Source organism: Podarcis vaucheri (assembly GCF_965113315.1).
Source record: "Podarcis vaucheri genome assembly, chromosome: 2".
Classification (NCBI taxonomy): domain Eukaryota; kingdom Metazoa; phylum Chordata; class Lepidosauria; order Squamata; family Lacertidae; genus Podarcis; species Podarcis vaucheri.
Window position 1 is genome coordinate 56,252,403 of NC_138760.1, and position 18,880 is coordinate 56,271,282.

The 18,880-nt window shown below is 43.9% G+C and overlaps 1 protein-coding gene across 1 annotated transcript in view; it reads right to left on the reverse strand.

The window, feature by feature from the left end:
* Positions 1-15,012, reverse strand: part of NEURL1B (neuralized E3 ubiquitin protein ligase 1B) — a 190,700-nt gene extending 175,688 nt beyond the window's left edge. The window contains exon 1 of the mRNA XM_082213056.1: positions 14,910-15,012. Coding sequence (XP_082069182.1) covers positions 14,910-14,997 — 88 coding nt within the window. The 5' untranslated portion in view covers positions 14,998-15,012. The remainder of the gene's footprint in view (positions 1-14,909) is intronic.
* Between the last annotated feature and the right edge of the window lie 3,868 nt (positions 15,013-18,880).

Genomic DNA, 18,880 nt, shown 5'->3' on the forward strand with positions numbered 1-18,880 from the left:
TGATTTTACTTAACAATCTGGGGAAACAAGGCTCGTGGTTTCAAAAATAGCTCCCTAGTTAATCAGAAAATGATATTCAGCCCAGCATTTCAACAGTTCAATGCACAAATGATAAACTTATAATTAGAAATCACTCACATAGAACATGGTTGCATATACAAAAGTAACAAACATCTGCAAGTGAAGCAAAGGAAACCATTCATTATCAACTGATGTTGGGATGTACCCTTTCAAAACCAAAATGAACTCTTTTTGCTGTGCGTGTGTGTGTGCTCTTTTCGAAAAAGGACTCATGAATGGGAAAAAATGTTACTTTCAGAAGGAAAGAAGCCGTGATAGGAGAAACCATAAGTTTAGTTTTGTTGTAGAGCTCTGCTTTTTAAAAAACAAAACACCTGCATTGCAGGGGGTTGAACAAGATGAACCTCTTGGTCCCTTCCAACTCTGAGTCTGTGATTCTGTCTGTGATTTGATGATTTCAATAATTTTGTTATCAGTCTCAGTGAAATATATTTCTAAGTCTGCTTGCACATCTCGGTTTTATATATAAATAAGTACTACTAGTGGTATTTATCAGAAACAGCACAATCGGAGCATTCTTTGTGTACACTTAAATATGTAAATACAAGGCAGCTGGGGTCACTAAACTGTTAAAGTGTGCTGCATAGCACTGTGAGTAATCTTATTCAGAAGACAGAGATAAACTTGCTTGCTCCATTAAAGTCAACTGGCCTTTAGATTACACTGTATTTCTCCAATAGAAAGAAAAGAGAATTTGCATTGAAACACAGTGGTACCTCAGGTTACAGACGCTTCAGGTTACAAACTCCACTAACCCAGAAATAGTACCTTGGGTTAAGAACTTTGCTTCAGGATGAGAACAGAAATCACGCTGCGGCAGCAGCAGGAGGCCCCATTAGCTAAAGTAGTACCTCAGGTTAAGAACAGTTTCAGGTTAAGAATGGACCTCCAGAATGAATTAAGTTCTTAACTCGAGGTACCACTGTATTTAACCTAAAAGCCTATATTGCTAAGAAAAGGACAAGGAAATTGTTCTTCTCCCATGATGTTATTTGTGGTATCGTTAACATACCATTGGTATTAATAACATACCAAGGATGCTTGAAAAATCCAATGTACTAACTACCCAAAGCGGCTTTCATATATAGCTTGCATTTCATTGCATCTGAACAGCTGAAGAGTCCATTTAGCTTTGTCCATTTCAAATCATAATTCTTAAATTATCCAGCATAACTCAGCAAATACATCTGGTAGGAACTGAAATTTCTTACATGTTTAAAATCCAGGGGGGATAGAAGAGAGTCATGTTAAATATTCCAATGCACATGATTTAGGCAAAAGCTTCATTACTGATGTATTTATTTTTAAACACATGTTTTGGCCAAAAAGCTAGCCAGCCATGTCATTCTAACTCCCTTTGATGGGTAAAGTCAAATTAACAAGTGCTCTAGGGGATTTGTGAATAGAGGGAGGAAAAGGGCACCCTGGGTTTCCACTCACCCGGATTACAACTCTGACACTTTGATTTTCTTTCCCCACAATAAAAACTGTGCTGCATCTGGATCCTTAGCCTTATCAAAGCTGTCATGGGACACAGAAAATGTTTGCACGTTTTATCTGAAAAATGTCAACCAAATTCACAGAACTAGTCTGTAGGGTATAACAAGAAGGTCTTCCTTATCACAAGCAAACAAAGCAATTATTCTGAATATGGAATAGGGAAGCAAAAAACATGGAAATTGGCAGTTTCAGTGTTTCTGTTGCTTCAAGTCCTTCCTCCATCCACCCCCTCTCATGCCCATGGGACCAAAATTCTGGCTAGCAAGTAAATTTTCACATAAAAGCCAATGGCACTCTCTGAAGCTACATACTTTCAGGCCTGAGAACATCTTTCCCCAAAGACATAACCCAACGGATTCCACCCCCACCCCATGCTCCTTGGCTCAATGTTCTGTTCCCATGGCTTAAATATGTGGGTCATTGAAGATCTAGACATTTAACGGAAACTAGGATAAGAGAGAAACATGCCCCTCCCGGCAAGGCTTCCAGATCCTATTTGCCAGAGGACGTTTATTGAAATAAGTGGAAGGGGAAAGAGAGGAGTTTTGAAAACCATTTCCAGAAAGGTAGCTGTGCTGTTGTCTTGCTTTTGTTGCAAGCAGTTCTTAGTGAGGACCAGAATAGTTTCTGCTGATCAAAATAGACCAGCATAGCGCAAAATGTTCACAGGATTTACTCCGTGTAAAAGCAATTCCTTATACAAAGCACTTTACTTCTCAAAACAGTGCACAAGTAATAAACCTAAAAACTGCACATCTTAGGAAAGCATGAAGTATATGAATTCCAAACATGTGTGGTATAGTGCCAACTGTCCAACCCTAAGGCAGGGACAGCATCAAGGGTTGACATCACTGGGTCCTTGGCAAGGCCTTCTGCCCCCTCCTCTTTGCTGTTATAAGCAAGAAAGCGGCGAGGAGAGGCAGGAGTTAACTTCTGTATGTGTTGTCTTCTCTAACTCACTCCAAGAAATGGGGCCAATTGAGCCCAGAAGGAGAGGCAAGTGAATGGGAAGTGCTGAAGAGGAAAGCGTGCTCTGGAAGAGGGGTGGGGCACAGAGAAGATATTGCCCCCTCCTCTCCCCAAAAGAACTCCTGGAAATGGAATTATCTCTCAAAACAAGACCACCTTTATTTATGCATTCATTCCAAATAAAAAGTTTGAAATATTACTATGCCACCTTTCGTGCAAATCCCAAGGTGGTTTACGACAGCAAAGCACAACTTAAGAAAACAAAACAAGATATGTAACAGGACATAACAATAAATAAACAATCTGAAACAGTAACAGCTAGCCAGCCAATCTGTTAAGAAAATCTAACCAGTAGCCCATAAAAACCAGGGAGAAATTAAACACATTTTCAGGCAGGACCAAAAACTCAAGAGTGGGCACCTTTCTTATTTTGGGGAGGCGAATGGTTCCACAGACTAGGCACTGCAAGATAAAAGTCTCTCTGCTTACTGTCAGGTGTTCTTCTCCAGCAGACAGCAGCACAACCAGAAGAGCCTCATCCCAAGATTTTATGAGCTGGGGAAGTTGACATGGGCAAAGACGTTCCTTAAGATATCCAGGTCCCAAGTTGTTAAGGCTTTTATAAGTCAACACGAAACCTTAAACTTTGTCTGGCAGCACGGCATGAACATGAGTAGGCTGCTCCCAACAGCAACCTAACTACTGTATTTTGAACAGGGCCAGCCCAAATCATTTTGCTGCCGGAGTCAAAGAACAAATAGGTGCCACCTCCCTACCCCAATTCTGTGTAGTGTAGTCAGCTGGGCCAGCAGAGGATTAAATTCAACAGCGGCAATGAGAGAAGGCATGGAATAAGTGACATTCAGCTGAGCAACAACTGCTGTCACAGGAAGACAGGGGCACGACCAAGGAGGGAGGCTACTACACCATTAGCATTGACCACCTGGGGCCATCACCCCACTCTGCCTAATGGCAGAGCCAGTCCCAAGGGAAGAAAAGGTAAATCAGAAGGGACAAGATAAATGGGTTCCAAATGGAGATATAGGAAAGAGGAGAGGGAATTATGAATTTCAAAGTGGGTTTGGGGATGGGGATACTGCGAGATAGTTCTCGGATCAAAATAAGTCCCTGAGAATGTGGGGGCAAGATGACACAATTGGCAGAAACAGGCCTTCTTAAGCAGGGCTTAGAGCTTTAGGCATGACAGCCAACAGCAGGAATTAGTGAAGGATGACCAAATGCAAAGGACACCAAGGCACTTGAAGAAGGAATTTATTGGTATTATTAGCATTCTAATGAAATATAAAAAAAATAAAGAGGGGAAAAACTCAGTTGCTGTTGGTTCTACATGGCAAGCGGCACCTGCCAAAGTTTCATCTTTGGGATAAATATTAAAGATAAAGAGCCACTTCCTCATATGCATGTGGTCACCCTATAACAGCCTCTCTCAACTTTGGATCCCCAGATGTTGGAATACAATTCCCATCATCCCTAACTAGCAGAACCAGTGGTCAGGGATGATGGGAGCTGTAGGCCAATAACAACTGGGGACCCAAGGCTGAGAAAGGCGGCCCTGTACTATATGTTGCATCCGCAAGCCTTGACAAGAGACTGATTTAAGTCAAACTTCAGAATCTCCCCTATATCGGTAGTGGCCCATGTCATGTCCTTTTCCACCAAGAGTTTTGTAGGTTTTCAATTATTATCAGTAAAATTATAAACTGAATTGATATGAAGTACAGCAAACAGAATGAAATACAGTACTGACAAATTTCTAAGCAAAAAGTACCTTCAGAAATTAGCATGCATGCTCAAAAACGGCTCTCTCTAAGAGTGGCTGGATTAATCATGCTTAACACTAACAGAGCTAGTTTATTTAAATCACAATTGACTGAAACCCCTAGGGCCTAATCAAGGGAGGTCAGGACAAATCTAACCAGTGTTAATCCATGTGTGACACACACACAGCATGCAAGAATTAAATGCCTTACAGAATAATTTGAGCCTTGTGGCTTGGGAGAATGCACATAGCAGGGGGGCAGGGGGGGGGAATACCATATGCTTGAGTGATAATGCAGAACACCAACAATGTGTATGCACACACAGCCTGCTGAGAACATATAGCCAGTTAAATCACAATTCACCATTAATTAGGATGGCCCCTTTGCTTTTTATTGGCCCTGTTTCTGTGCCTTTAACAGCAGCCCAACATTAAGTGAATGGACAGGTGAAGCTCTTTATTTCCTCCACCACTGATCTCTATGCCAGGAAATGCTTCACCTGCTTATTTTCTTAGTGAAAGACACAGGAGCTGGACCTATTTTGCTTGCTTCAAAGGTAGCAATTCTACACTTAGGCTAGGTGTCTTTTTCTTTCTTTTCCTTTTTACAGGATACCAGGCCACTTTAATGTTGAGACAAGCCAAAGGCACAAATGCTGGTTCCTACCATTGTGAAAAGCAGGCGCAAGGAGGGCAGGGCCCAATCAAAACCACAGGAGGGCCAAAAGGTTAACCCTCAGGGGCTCCTGCCCTGGATTTTTCCTTTTTTTACAATAAAACAAAACCAAACCTTGCATCATATCTTATAACTACAACAAGAAAACACTATACAGTGGTACCTCGGGTTAAGGACTTAATTCGTTCCGGAGGTCCGTTCTTAACCTGAAACTGTTCTTAACCTGAAGCACCACTTTAGCTAATGGGGCCTCCTGCTGCTCCTGAAGCAAAGTTCTTAACCAGAGGTACTATTTCTAGGTTAGCGGAGTCTGTAACCCAAAGCATCTGTAACCTGAAGCGTCTGTAACCTGAAGTACCTCGGGTTACATACGCTTACATACGCTTCAGGTTACAGACTCCGCTAACCCAGAAATATTGCTTCAGGTTAAGAACTTTGCTTCAGGATGAGAACAGAAATCATGCTCTGGTGGCGCAGCAGCAGCAGGAGGCCCCATTAGCTTCAGGTTAAGAACAGTTTCAGGTTAAGAACGGACCTCCAGAACGAATTAAGTCCTTAACCCGAGGTACCACTGTATGGTCAAACTATATGTGAATGCAGGAGAGGTGTGATCTTGACTTTTGGATTTTCTAATTTATATTAAAGAAGGTGGAGCAGGCTCCAGATTTGACCAGAACAGCAACACTGGAGGTGTAGACAGCGGCACACAGAGGGCAGGGCAGGGGGCCAGCGGAGTGGGGTAGGGCAGAATCCCAGGGCCCAAGCCCGTTCCACTCCGGCGCCCTGCAGGCTCTAGCTACCAGTGGTGTAGCGTGGGTTGTCAGCACCCGGGGCAAGGCAAGTAATTTGCGCCCCCTAACCCGTGGATTTGCGCACCCTAACCCTAACCCCCAGATGTTGTGCCCGGTGCGGCCGGCCCCCCTGCACCCCCCACGCTACGCCACTGCTAGCTACGCCTCTGGTTGTAGAGCACTAACCTTTTCTTCGCTGGCATTTCCCTCATTAAGGCACAAACTGTAATTAGGCTTTCAGAAGAAGGGTGGAAGCAGGGTGAACACGTGGGCAGGTGGGGTTGGGGTCTGGTGTCACTACATGTCCAATAGCTGCTTTGAAGCGAAGTGGTTTGCTCAAGAGAACAAGGGCGGGGTAGTGCGGCCAGTGCTCCTGCCAAATCAAATCCAGAGCCCTTATGTGCCTAGCTTAAGGTTAATTTTTAAAACCCTGGGAGATTCAGTCATTGTGTCGTGTTTGGCTCTCATATGGCATGAGTACACCATGTCTTCACACTTTTCAGATAAATATTGGGGGGCAAGGAAATAAAACCCCACTCAAATTTCTTATCACCATCTGGGTATAAATAGCCAACCTAAACTCCCTTTCCTGGATCCTAGACTGAGTGGCATAACCATCAACCCAAGAAGAACATTGAACTCCTACCAAACTACTTTAATAGGCCCTTTGTGTCCACAGGGAAAGCAATATCAAGCACATTGGCATTCAAACTGGGAAAGCTTGCAAGAAAAAAAGAGGAAGGCGCCGGAATTACATGAGCGCACCAAGAGTAGAAAAGGCTTTTTGGAATACAAATAGCACACGATGAATTTAGGGGTGGGCTTGGAGTAAGACCCATCTATTCCCACCAAAAACATGGAATTGATCTGCAGACAGTTTGATGAGTAATACTTTTGTAGAAGCTATTAAAATGCCTGGCTCCCCCTCTCAGTATACCCCAAACACTGCTGTCCCTGGAACTAATTACTTAGGAGCCAGGGTGGTGGTGGTGGTGATGGAATACTACATAGTCCCAACATATTTAGCAGTTGTTCTGTCACTTAAAGCCAGCACCGTTTCCTTAGCAATATCTTCCTCCCACGGTTTCCTGTTCCTGCATGCTACACTAGACAGAGGCATTATGTACAGCAATATGAATATCAAAGTGCACACAGAGATTTGCAGCCACTAATCTCATGCGTATTTTTAAATTTAACAGGGGGGGAAACCAAAAGAAAGAAGCTGACATTTAGAGAAACTGCAGATTCCTATGGGCTTTATAAACCTAGCCTACCCGCAAAAGGAGAACAGAACAAATCAAATTCTGGGCACAACACAGTGCCAAAACGTTCCACCCCATCCTACCCCCATGTCTTTTCAACATGTTAACAGTTTCAACTGGGATGTCACCCTTTATGAAACTGTTGGAGCACCAAACAGATGTTGTAATTGCTGACACACTGCAATATCCCCCAAATAGAATAGCCTTAAGTTGCTGGCGTCAAGGTTCCTTCCAATGAACTTCAGCCGGGTCTGTTGCCTCCTCCAGCTGACAGGATTGTCAAAAGACAACAATGAGATATAATTCCTGACCGCCAGCAAAAAAAACATTGTGTGGGCTTTTATACCCTATGGAAGTTATTTGCTAAATTTCGCACACACCGACTTTTCATCAAGTACCCTTCAGACCTTCATTCCCTCATAACTCCCTTCCCACTCTCAATCTTTTTTTCTAAATGCTTCCCTACCAGCAACAGCATTTAGATCAGGAAAGCGGAGGGGTGGGCGGGTGGGGCTGAACATTTAAAACATTCATATTACTCTGATTGAAAATGGAACCTCCCATGGCTGCTTTGAAGTACAACAGAAATAAGCTGTTCACAGATCTTCAGTGTCCCATCTGTTTCGCTCTTGAAATGTATTGTTGTACACACACCTCACTATCCAGGCAGTGAGAGACCAATGCTCAGAGTTCAGTTGCTTATCAGGGTTTCGTTTCCTTGGCATGAATGCCAATAAAAACTGTGGTGTCTTTAGGATAAATGGCTTTATCTACAACTTGAGGATATGATGGAAAGGCTCACAACATTAATGCTTCAACCATGGGCATAGCCAGGATTTTTGTTAGGGGACAGGCTTTAGTTTTGTTAGGGTACCAGAACCTCAGATTTGTATTGCTTTTTATTGATTTGTGGGGGCAGCTCCCCCCGCCCCTCCTTGGCTTCAACAGAATTTGTTTCCCCATTAGGTTTCCAGGGAAGTTTCCCCACCCACAAAGCCACAGCTTTGGGATTCAGCCCACAGAGAAAGTCAAACCTCCCTGTTGGCTTTCAGCTCCCAGTATCAGCCCAAACTCACCCACAAAGCTAGCCCCCCTAGCCAACTGTTTTCCTTCCTTGGATGACAAGGCATCCAAGCTAGGTGAGGGCTAGGTGGGAAAATGGCTACCCACTTCTAGGAGAGGACCATCACTTAGATGTCACTATGGCAACATGGCCCACTCTCTGAGCCATGCTAAAACAGGGTGATTTGATGAGCAGCTAAGTAGTCGAACAAAGGAACTGATCTGACCTTTTTAGCAGCTTCTTCTACAATATTCTAAACCTCACAGAGATCATATCCCAGGCCTGGAAAAGACCCACAGATATAATTCAAACTGAGCCCCTTCAGTTCCTATAAAACTACACTGCATATGAACACAGAATTTCCATTTCGGTAGAGCAGCCAATAACTACTGCTAGACTCATCCTCTATGGAAGGAGTGGGGAAAATGTAGCTCTCTAGAAGTTGCTGGACTACAACTCCCATCATCCCTGACCATTGACCATTGCTGGCTGGGGCTGATGGAAGTCCAACGACATCTCCCCACCCTGTGCATTTGCTTTCATCTTGCATACAGCATGTAAGAATTGCCTACCAGAGAGCAAGTGTGGAAGCATTTGTAAAGCAGAAGAGAAGCTTGATGTTATTTAAGTGAACATTTTATTTCAAGCCATCAGTGTGCTGCAAATAGGTCTCTAACGATCAGTGTGGATTAACAACATGTCCTTGATAAGTCATCCTCAAAATAACCCTGTAAAGATGTTGATGGGAAAACTGAAGACATTCTTCACACCTTTGGACTTCTCCTAGGACTAACACTACCTGGATCACACTGGCTCGAGACATAAAACCTCACTTCTCTGCAAGCAACTCCCAGCAGGTGGGCTTTTCTTATGCAGAATGTATTGTGCTTAAAATCCACTGACAAAAGCAAACAAGGTGCTGAATTATTTTGGTTGCTTAGAGAAATTATTTAAAGCCAAAGAGATTTTTTTAAAACCCTTGAGGTTATGCTGTATATGAGTCTCTACTTTTTTCTCCTGCTTCCTGTTCAGTGTAGCAAATCTCAAGTTTTGAAAAGATGAATAACTATTAAAAAAGACTCACAAAGACTGCCTCCTACACATTCCACTCAGGAATCTGAAGAGAACACTCTGACTCTCATCAAAGTAAGACAGCAGCATAGATGGTAGACACAAACACCCATTTCTCTTCCTGAACTTCTGCGCTGAGCCGAGGAAGGGAACGCGTTCCAAAAGCAAACATGCTGGCAGGAGAAATTCACTCCCACTCCACCACATGCCACAAGTCAAAAGGCGACCTGCCTGCAGCTTAGGCATATATCTTGCCTTCAGGGGAAAGTAGTGCAAACGAATTCTGTCACCACACACAGCAGCTCCACACACTCCTGACTGGGTGCTGTAAGTCCCACAAAAAAAGCTCTGTCCTAAATAATTCATCAAGTGGCTTATGATTCCCAAGTCATCTCCTATCGTGGCTAATCCTCAGGGTCACAGATAGTGGCATAGTGTGGGTTGCCAGCAGCCAGGGGGGTGGGAGGGAAACAGGAAGAACACACATGCACATCCAACTGGCTACTGGTGTCCACACCACCCAGGAGATTGCAGTCAAAGAGATAATTAAAAAAGAGTCAATCCATTGTCTGGAGAGGTCACTTCCTGGTTCTCACAGAGAAGCCATTTTCAGTGGAGCCCAGTGATGGAAGCGCACAGCTGTATTGAGGCAGCACCAGGTGTTGAAATTTTGCACCCCTAACAATTTTGCGCCTGGGGCAAGTGCCCCTGTGCCCCACCCCATGCTACACCACTGGCCAGAGACACTCTGCTTCAGCAGTGGAATTGTATTAGATGACTTCAGACCATTCTCTGGCCCAGTTTAATACTGTCCTTGAAGAGGATGAGAGCTCCCATTTCGGTGCCCAAAATGACTTAGAGGTCTCATCTAGATCAGAACTGTATCCCACCTGTATGGTATCCTTCCAACTTTCTGGGCAGTAAATACATGGTGGCTCTAGCACAAGAGAGTTTTCTTATTAATGCCATCCTCTCTGGCCCACATTTCTCTTCTACTAAGGATAATTAAATTAGCATTAGGGAAGGAGTTTTGAGAGACGTGGCATGTTAAATACCTTTTCATTCATTCATAACAGTGATGGCAGCACTGACATCAGCATCACTAATTACTGCCAGCTTCTACAAAAAGCCAGCATCTCTTTTTTTTCTAGACCTCTAAATAATTGCTCAGCTAAGCCAGGAAATATTATGTGTTTGGTAACTAGTACACATTTTATATAGTACTATGAATTTGCTGCTGACTTGGGAGTTCAAAGCAGAACCTTAACTTAGCAGTGTGGCACTTCCAGTCTCCTCACTGTCAATATAATTCAGCTCTGCAGATACAACTAAACAACTCCTCCACCTCCAACTTCTTCAGAACAGTTCTAGCTTTTCTTTTTCATAACATTTACAACAGACCCAAAACAATAAAATAAAAACAAATAATGAAAGGCAATTAGGTAGTTAACAGCATAATCCTAACATTGCCTTATGGCCACCTGGCAGGAAAGGATTGTAAGCTCACCTAGGCCAGCAGAACACAGCACTATGCCAATGGGAAATATTTTCTATCTGCATCATGAAAGTAATTTTGTTGCTGGGTTATGCTGTTCATCAGCATGATATTTTCCCTTTAGGTTGGCAGTAAATATATTTTTCGCAAAATAAAATAAAAAAATTAAAGAACTGCAGCAGCATCCTTGCATTGGTAAGATGCTACCACAGTGGAAGCCTTACAGCACCTTTCACAAACAGCAAAGACTCACAACTAAAGTGAGAAGGGTATACGTATTGCTGACCATTCTCTCCTGAGAATACACACAAACACTCTGCCTCAGGACTCCAGATATAAAAAAACCAAATTCCATTGCTGCAACAAAGGTGGTAAAGACAGGTAAACATTAGTGAGGTGGAGGGGAGAGCCCACACCTCAAAACTGGACATCTACACACCATCCCCTCTCTTACTAGAGGCACCGTAAGGTGCTCAGAGAATTCAGGCTCCCATGGCCCCCTTCAGACCCAGATCTCCTTTTTCCAGCCACATGGCCCTTTCTCATGGAACCACCAGGAAGGTCCTAGAGCTGAACCTTCTGAGTTTCTTGTTGTGTTTTCCACATAGCTCTCACATTTTCAAAGTTTGCCCATCTCATCTGGACGCTAATGCCACTGTGATATTTGATTCCGATGATATTTGGGTGCTTGAGCACAGGACTGCACATATGTTATGCTAACATTTTAGCACCAGCATAGCAGCCATCCGCTATAGGGGTCACCCAAAACAATTTTAGTCCCATGCTCGCTCACTTTAGATTAAGCTCACTGAGCTCTGAGGGGCTCTTACTTCTGAGTAAACACAGGATCAGGTTGCATATTGACATTTACAAAATGAAGACAACTGCTCATCAAAATACTTAGTTGTGAAGGCCCACAGTGCTACATCACATCACATTGTTAGCTTTTTATTCAGTGCCGCTGTGCATAAACTTGGGTGATCTATCTGTAATGCATTATCACAAGAACATTGTTTTGCAGCTTAGGTTGCATTCTCTTCATTTTGTGGGTGGGAGAGAGATTTGAAAGCTAATCTGTACAGCTAGCTCTTAATAAATCACCAATTAATACAGTACAGCTAGATGTTGAGGCAATTAAAGTTATGAATGCAGGCTGCCCTCTAGTGGTGGATACCTACCATTGCTGGATAGCGGAGTTTAAGTAACATAAGGTGGCTCAAAAGCAAAAGCTTTTCGTTCCTCAAGAATGATAGAAATACAGCCACTCTTGGCTCCCCACTGCACTGCAAAAACTTGGAATGCAAATGAAAGTGTATGAGAAAAGAGTTGGTTTCTTGGGGCAGGCGAAGGAAGAGCACACAACAGATTGCAGTAGAGTGCTGCCCCCTGCTGGCATGCAGAGGAGAGCTCTTTCTGGGTCATGACTAGTCCAGCCGCTTCAGTAGGAATGTAGACAGTATGGATGGGCACAAACCATGTAACTGGAATGGACAGTGAGGAGTTTTCAGTGGAATCTGTGCAGAATGGCTGATGCCTGGAAGGCACAGATACATAATGGTCTATTACAGTATCATGCAGTCGAGCATGCTCTACTGGCATATTGCCTTGAGTAAATTACCAATTCCATGCATCTGCCAATACCAGTGGCCATCCTGTCCTTTCTTTATGATGTACCAGCTCAAAATGGAGTGCAGGTGGCAAACAAGACCAGGAGAGAAATGGTGGAGAGGGACGTTATAGAGACAGAAGGTAAATGTCACAGAGGCTTAGGAACCCTGGCCCAGTGGCCAGCTACTGCCTACCCTATTGTACAGGGTGAGTCTTTTAAGAGGCCCCGTGGAACATGTGTACTCTGTATCCATGGGGCCTCTTTTAAAGGACTCACCCTGTACAAAAGAAAGGCCCAGGGGAGGGATGGGGAACCTGTGGTTCTCCAGATGTTGTTGGACAGCAATTTCCATAATCCCCAGGCAGGATGATAGGCGTTTCCAGAGAGCCATGAGCTCCCCATCCCTAACACAGAGAAATTGAATTATCTGAAAAGAGAAGGATAAGCTGTTCATCTGAAGTGGCTATGCATTGCCTAAGCATCTATTGGACACCCAGGAAAATTGTTAAAATTTCAAGTAACTTAAAAGGTAACTGGCATTCTAGCTGAATGGGCATGAGATAGAACTTCTTTAGAAAAACATGAAAAGTTTTCTTGGTTGCTGTTTTTTTTAAGAGAGAGTGAGTCATAGCCTGCCTATGTGTTTGATACTTTCTGTAACAGTAGGCCTTTGTATGGCTGCATTAATCCCTTTCTCATCGAAAAACATTCCCATCGGAACATCCAGAATGTGGAATTTGCCTTCTGGGGGATGAATGTGCATCACCCCATGGTAGGACTCAGACCTACATCAGTTTCCTCCCACTGCATTGCCCTTTCCCACAGGCCTCCTCCATGTACCACCACCACAGCCTGTGCACTAGAAGGTATTGTGGTCTCTCTGCGGCTAACTGGGCACTGGACATACAAAGTGTGGGTGTACTGAGTTGGGTGATGTCATGAGTTTGCTTGGCTATCACCAAGATGACCCGGAGGGGGGGCTCCCTTCCAGTTCTATGATTCTATGATCAGCACCTTCCACGCAGGGCTGATGTGTGGCTGTATGAACAATATTGGTAGGAACTGGAGGAGTTGCCTGAGACAGTGTAGGTGTGTCTGTCATTGTTGCTATGTCAGCTTTTGTTTCTAAAGTTGTTTATTCTGCTACAGGTTTAGCTAAAGCATACCATTACATTTCATTGGCATAATACCCAATAGTACAGTGAGACTAAAGGATCATCCTGCCGGAAACTGACTATTAACCAAAACCCACAAAGGTATTGACTAAATTGTCTTATTGAATTATACTGCAATCTACCAGTAAGTCTGACCTGGCAGAAACTATGAGCCAGGTGCATGAACCTAAGACTCTTTTAAGTCTTAACTTTCCTATTAATTATCACACAGAAATTCATGGTAGCCAACATATAATTGTCTCCAATAGTCAAGGTGCTGTATTTTGAGCTTTCTATATGAGGTATAAAGAATTGAATGAAGGACTGGGACTTGAGTTATTTAACTAACTCATGCAATAAGTTTCTGTATAAAGTATTTCTCTTGCATACATATAACAGACTTGGAGCATACTGCTATTCATTAGAAGCCCCCTTGTGCTCAGTGACCTTTCTCACAAGTAAGTGTGTTTAAAATTGCAGTGCTAGACAAGATAATCAGTACAGGATATCAGGTTTTATGAACCAACTTTTAGGCTTTTATTTATTAAAGCTCAAGCAAATTATAACTGCCATGGGGTATTATTTTCACCTTGCTTTTTTTAAAAGGAAAACAAGCTACACTTTACTAAATGTACGCAAAACACCTGGAACATGCAGCTCTTTAGAGGGCAATGAAGGTGGTGAGAATGGAGAAGTGCTGATCTCATTGCCCTCTGGATTTTGGGTTAAATATTTGAGAGAATAAGCTTTATCGTAAAGCAGGTTTTAGAAACGAAACTCACCCTGATAAGGCCCATCTAAGGACTAAATGCCATCTACATAACATGCCCAGAATCTTATGTTTTTTTGCAAGTCGTGTTGTTCTGCCAAAACGCAGGCTAAAATGACTGCATGGAAAACGTGGCATGCTAATAGAGATTTGAAGTTAAATATTCATACTGATGAATAGCTATAGCAGCAGAGAAACCCTAAGGTTACAACCACATTGGCAAGGATACAGCCACAATATTCCCGCACACCAAACACAAGCATGTTTACTTGGAAGTAAGTTCCATTGATTTCACCACTTTGCTGACTCTAAGCCACTTTTGCTAGTAGGCAAACGTTAACATCGGGACAGGATTAACCCTATCCTTCCCAAGGGAAAGGCACGCTGCATTCACAGTGCCCTCTACTGGTTTTACCTGGCACAGCTAAGCCTGGTTGCCGATCTTATTGCCGCCCACTGCTTTTGTGAATGGCCACTGCGCTTCTCTGGCATACATTTGAACTTTGCCCAGGCTTGTCACAGTTTGCACCCTCTCTTGCACCCCATGCAGCTGTCTAAACGTTTCATTCACACGCCTCTCCACGGAATATCACGCTTCTATACGCGGCCCCCAAAAGCTTCAATAACTGCGTGAGTTTTTGCGGTGCCGCAACGAAGTTGAGCGCGAGACCGGCTCTCGCTTCCCTTACCCAGGGGAGCGGCGCCCGAGATCCAGCTGCTGCTGCTGAGGCAGATGCGCATCGCCACCTCTAGCGGGACAGACTCTGTGTTGCCCATGGCGGTGCGGTTGTTCCCTTCGAGGGCAAGAAAGGAGACGGCGCGGGCAGCGGTGGGCTGGGGGGGTCTCCTGCAAGCGGACTGGCCGGCGGCTCCTCAGGACTTCAGCAGTTGCAACTTCTCCCGCCGGAGCGCGCGTTCAAACCCGGCACGTGGGCGAGGGGGCCAGCCAATAGGTGGCGGCGCGGAGCACCTGCCAAATGGGCGGGCACGGGGCCCGGCGCTCCGGAGGGAGGAGGATCGCGCTTCGTCGGTGCGCCGGCCTCGCCATTGGAGCGTTGCAAGGCGGCAAAAGGAATGGGGCTATGAACTGGCCTCTGGCGTCACACCTGGGCCTTAATTAAAAAAACACAGCACGCCACACACACGAAGTCTTAAAGGGCCAGTGCCATATACAGTACTCGCTCTTCAGCCCACGGTGCTTAACGGACTGCCGTTAAGAGCCCCGCCGTCTCGTTACCAAAACGTCAAGCAAGGACTGGGGCGCAACGAGGGATGAGGCTCCGGGCTTCTTTGCCGCCCTCTCGCTCTTTCCGGGTCTGTGTGGGTCCCGTGAAGATGTTGGGGTGAAGGCACGCGCCCTTCTGCAAGGCGCCGTGGGGCTGACTGCGGGGCTCCCTCCGCAGCGGCCGGAACGGGGTGAAGAGCAGCGCCCCAGGCGAAAAGAGGGAGGGGAAGCCTCCTGCAAACTGCCACTGTTTTGCAGGTGGGACTCACTCCAGGCAGGCAGACTCAAGCTGCGGAACTGAGCGTGCCCGGGCTCTCTAAGGTGTGGGGCTGTGTGCACGTGACCAGCTTAAAACGCAAGGTCGCGCTCCTCTCCCTACCTCCCTCCCTTCCGTTCAGTTGGCAACAAGGTCACAGAGCTCCCCTTGGCTCCACCCGTGACGCCCGTGTGTTAGGTGTGAAGTTACACGTTTAGGTTTCCCAAAATAATATGTCCACAGTCACCACGAGAACATTGCAGGGGCCGGACCAGACTCCCTTTAACATGCAGAACCTGTTCGTATGAGGAATCCATGAAGGAAGCTACAGATACTTGCGGACAAAGGCCTATTTATTGAATTACTCTACGAATATTGTCCTACTTTGGCCGTGTGAATTATCACATTGTAGTCATGTCACTTTTGTTTCTATCAATGGCAATCGGAGCATTCTGACTTATGATCTTTTCTTTATTAATTAATATGTGACTGCTATAGCAATCCTACCGTGCAAGAGGATCCCCATTTCTTCTCGCTCTCCTTCGAAAATAAATATAACACGCCCTGTGGTTGTCTCTCTTGTTTCTCTTTTGTGCTGGCAGTGTAATGTGGGGTAGGATGGATGTGTGCGTCTTACATTTACAATCGTTATAGGCAGAGAAAATGTCCAGGAAGCAATTCATTGCCCTAGACTCAAGGAAACAGGCTCTGACCATTGTCATTTATGTTACTGCTTCTGAAACTCCAAGTGATGTCTAATTTACCAGGATACTGGTTACAATGTGTTTTCGCAGGAGGGGGAAAAATGTTTGCTAAAAGAATGTATCTCTCATCCTCTTCTCAAATGATACTGTAGTGTATGTAGCATTTACTAATAGCCTGATAAAGCAATGGAATGATTGTGACATCTGGTTGCTACTTATCTGTCTACTAATGTATTTCTTATCTTCTCCATTAGGAGCTAATATTATATTTATTTCTGGTACACTAGGAAAATATAATGGCTGTAATCCTGGACAGACCTAGGCTCCAACTGGGGTTTAAGCCTGTATTTCTTAACCAGGGGCCCTATAGCCCCCTGGGGGCCCCCAGGATATTCCATGGGGGCCACAGGTGAAAATTGCATAAATGGGGAGCCACAGCACAAGACTAGGGTGCCACAAACGAAAGTAAGAAGTGAAGAAAACATAGAAGTGACTAAGAAAAAAAAGAAAACAAAACAAAAAAAGTTTTAATTTTTCAGAGGCAAAGGAGATTATTACAGGGTTTCTTGGAAAAGTCAAGCTGTAGGCCACCAATATAGGATGTTGAGAAAACACAGTTTTCTTCTTTGGCAGCAGTTAGTGATTAATTGAAAGATGATGAAATAACTGTGTGTGTGAATCATTTGAAGCAGCTTTATGATATGATATGAAAGTTTGTTTCCGTGATCTGCTGGACATGGATTTTCCAGCCTGGGCAGTTGATCCATTTGTTGTGAATGCTGCTGACGTTGATGTTTCTTTGCAAAATGAATATTAAAGTGAAAGTGAAGAGAGTCAGATGTCTCCGGAATGTTTTGGGGTTGTTCAAAACAACAATAATAGAAGCTCAGCAGGAATCTATACTTCAGGTCAGAAAAAGGTAACACCAGGGCCAAGAGGATGCCAGTGTGGTTAATGAGTCAAGGCAGCTATTAGAGGCTACTGGAAGAAGTCTTCCTTCAGAAATTTTGCACCCCCAAAAACAGCAACAGTCCTGAAGTGTCCTGCAGTTGTCAAAGGCTTGGCTGAAGACAGAACTCCTGGAGCACCATCAAGGAATCTGAATGAGATAAGAGCACCATCACACACCGTCAGTGTGTTCTCTCACAGCTGCCTGAGTATCTGCCTTTCTGTTCCCAAGGGGAGGGAGAACAAGAGCCAGACCAAGCAGTGAAAACCCTGAGCATGCATCCGACTGCCCACACTGCGATAGTCACTGACACATGGGAAGCAATCTTGGCCCTGATTTCATAAAAGAGGCCCAACGTCGTCTGCAGAGGATAAACATAGTGATGGAAATAACTATGCGTGACACACTAATTTGATGCCTCCACTTGCCCAGAAATACTTTCTCATGAACTATAGTCGCAGAAGGCTAATATATAGCCCTCAGGCTGGAAATAAATTCCCCACCCCTGATACAAAGTGAGATCTATAGCTCCCTACAGACTTTGTGGTTTTTTTTAATCAAATATTTATTAAGATTTTACACAAAACATACAAAAAAGAAAAAAGAAAGAAGAGGAACAGCTAACAAGAAAATTACCAAAAAAAGACCTAAAAAACCCCGATAGTTGAAAAAATAAAAAAGAGAAAAAAGAAAGAACAATATATTAAAAAGAAATAATCCATTTTTCAATATCTTACGTTCATTTGCTTATTTCCTTGACCTCCTCACACCTCCCCTTTTGTATTCCCGTTTACAAAGTCCTTTCAGCAAATCCTTACCCTCTTTCATTTATCTTTACTCTATAATCTATTATAACTATATATTTTCATCCAAATAACTATCTATATTTACATATTCTTATTAGCCTTGATACCAAAACCACTTATTTTCATTCCAACATCATTTTAACATTCATTAATTTTACAGTATTTCTGTAGATAATCTTTAAATTTCTTCCAGTCTTCTTCCACCATTTCTTCTCCCTGGTCTCGGATTCTGCCAGTCATTTCTGCCAGTTCCATATAGTCCATCATCTTCATCTGCCATTCTTCCAGAGTGGGTAAATCTTGTGTCTTCCAATACTTTGCAATAAGTATTCTTGCTGCTGTTGTAGCATACATGAAAAAAGTTCTATCCTTCTTTGACACCAATTGGCCGACAATGCCTAGAAGAAAGGTCTCTGGTTTCTTCAAGAAAGTGTATTTAAATACCTTTTTCATTTCATTATAGATCATTTCCCAGAAAGCCTTAATCCTTGGGCACGTCCACCAAAGGTGAAAGAATGTGCCTTCAGTTTCTTTACATTTCCAACATTTATTATCGGGCAAATGATAGATTTTTGCAAGCTTGACTGGTGTCACGTACCACCTATAAATCATTTTCATAATATTCTCTCTTAGGGCATTACATGCCGTAAATTGTATACCTGTGGTCCACAACTGTTCCCAATCAGCAAACATAATGTTATGTCCAACGTCCTGTGCCCA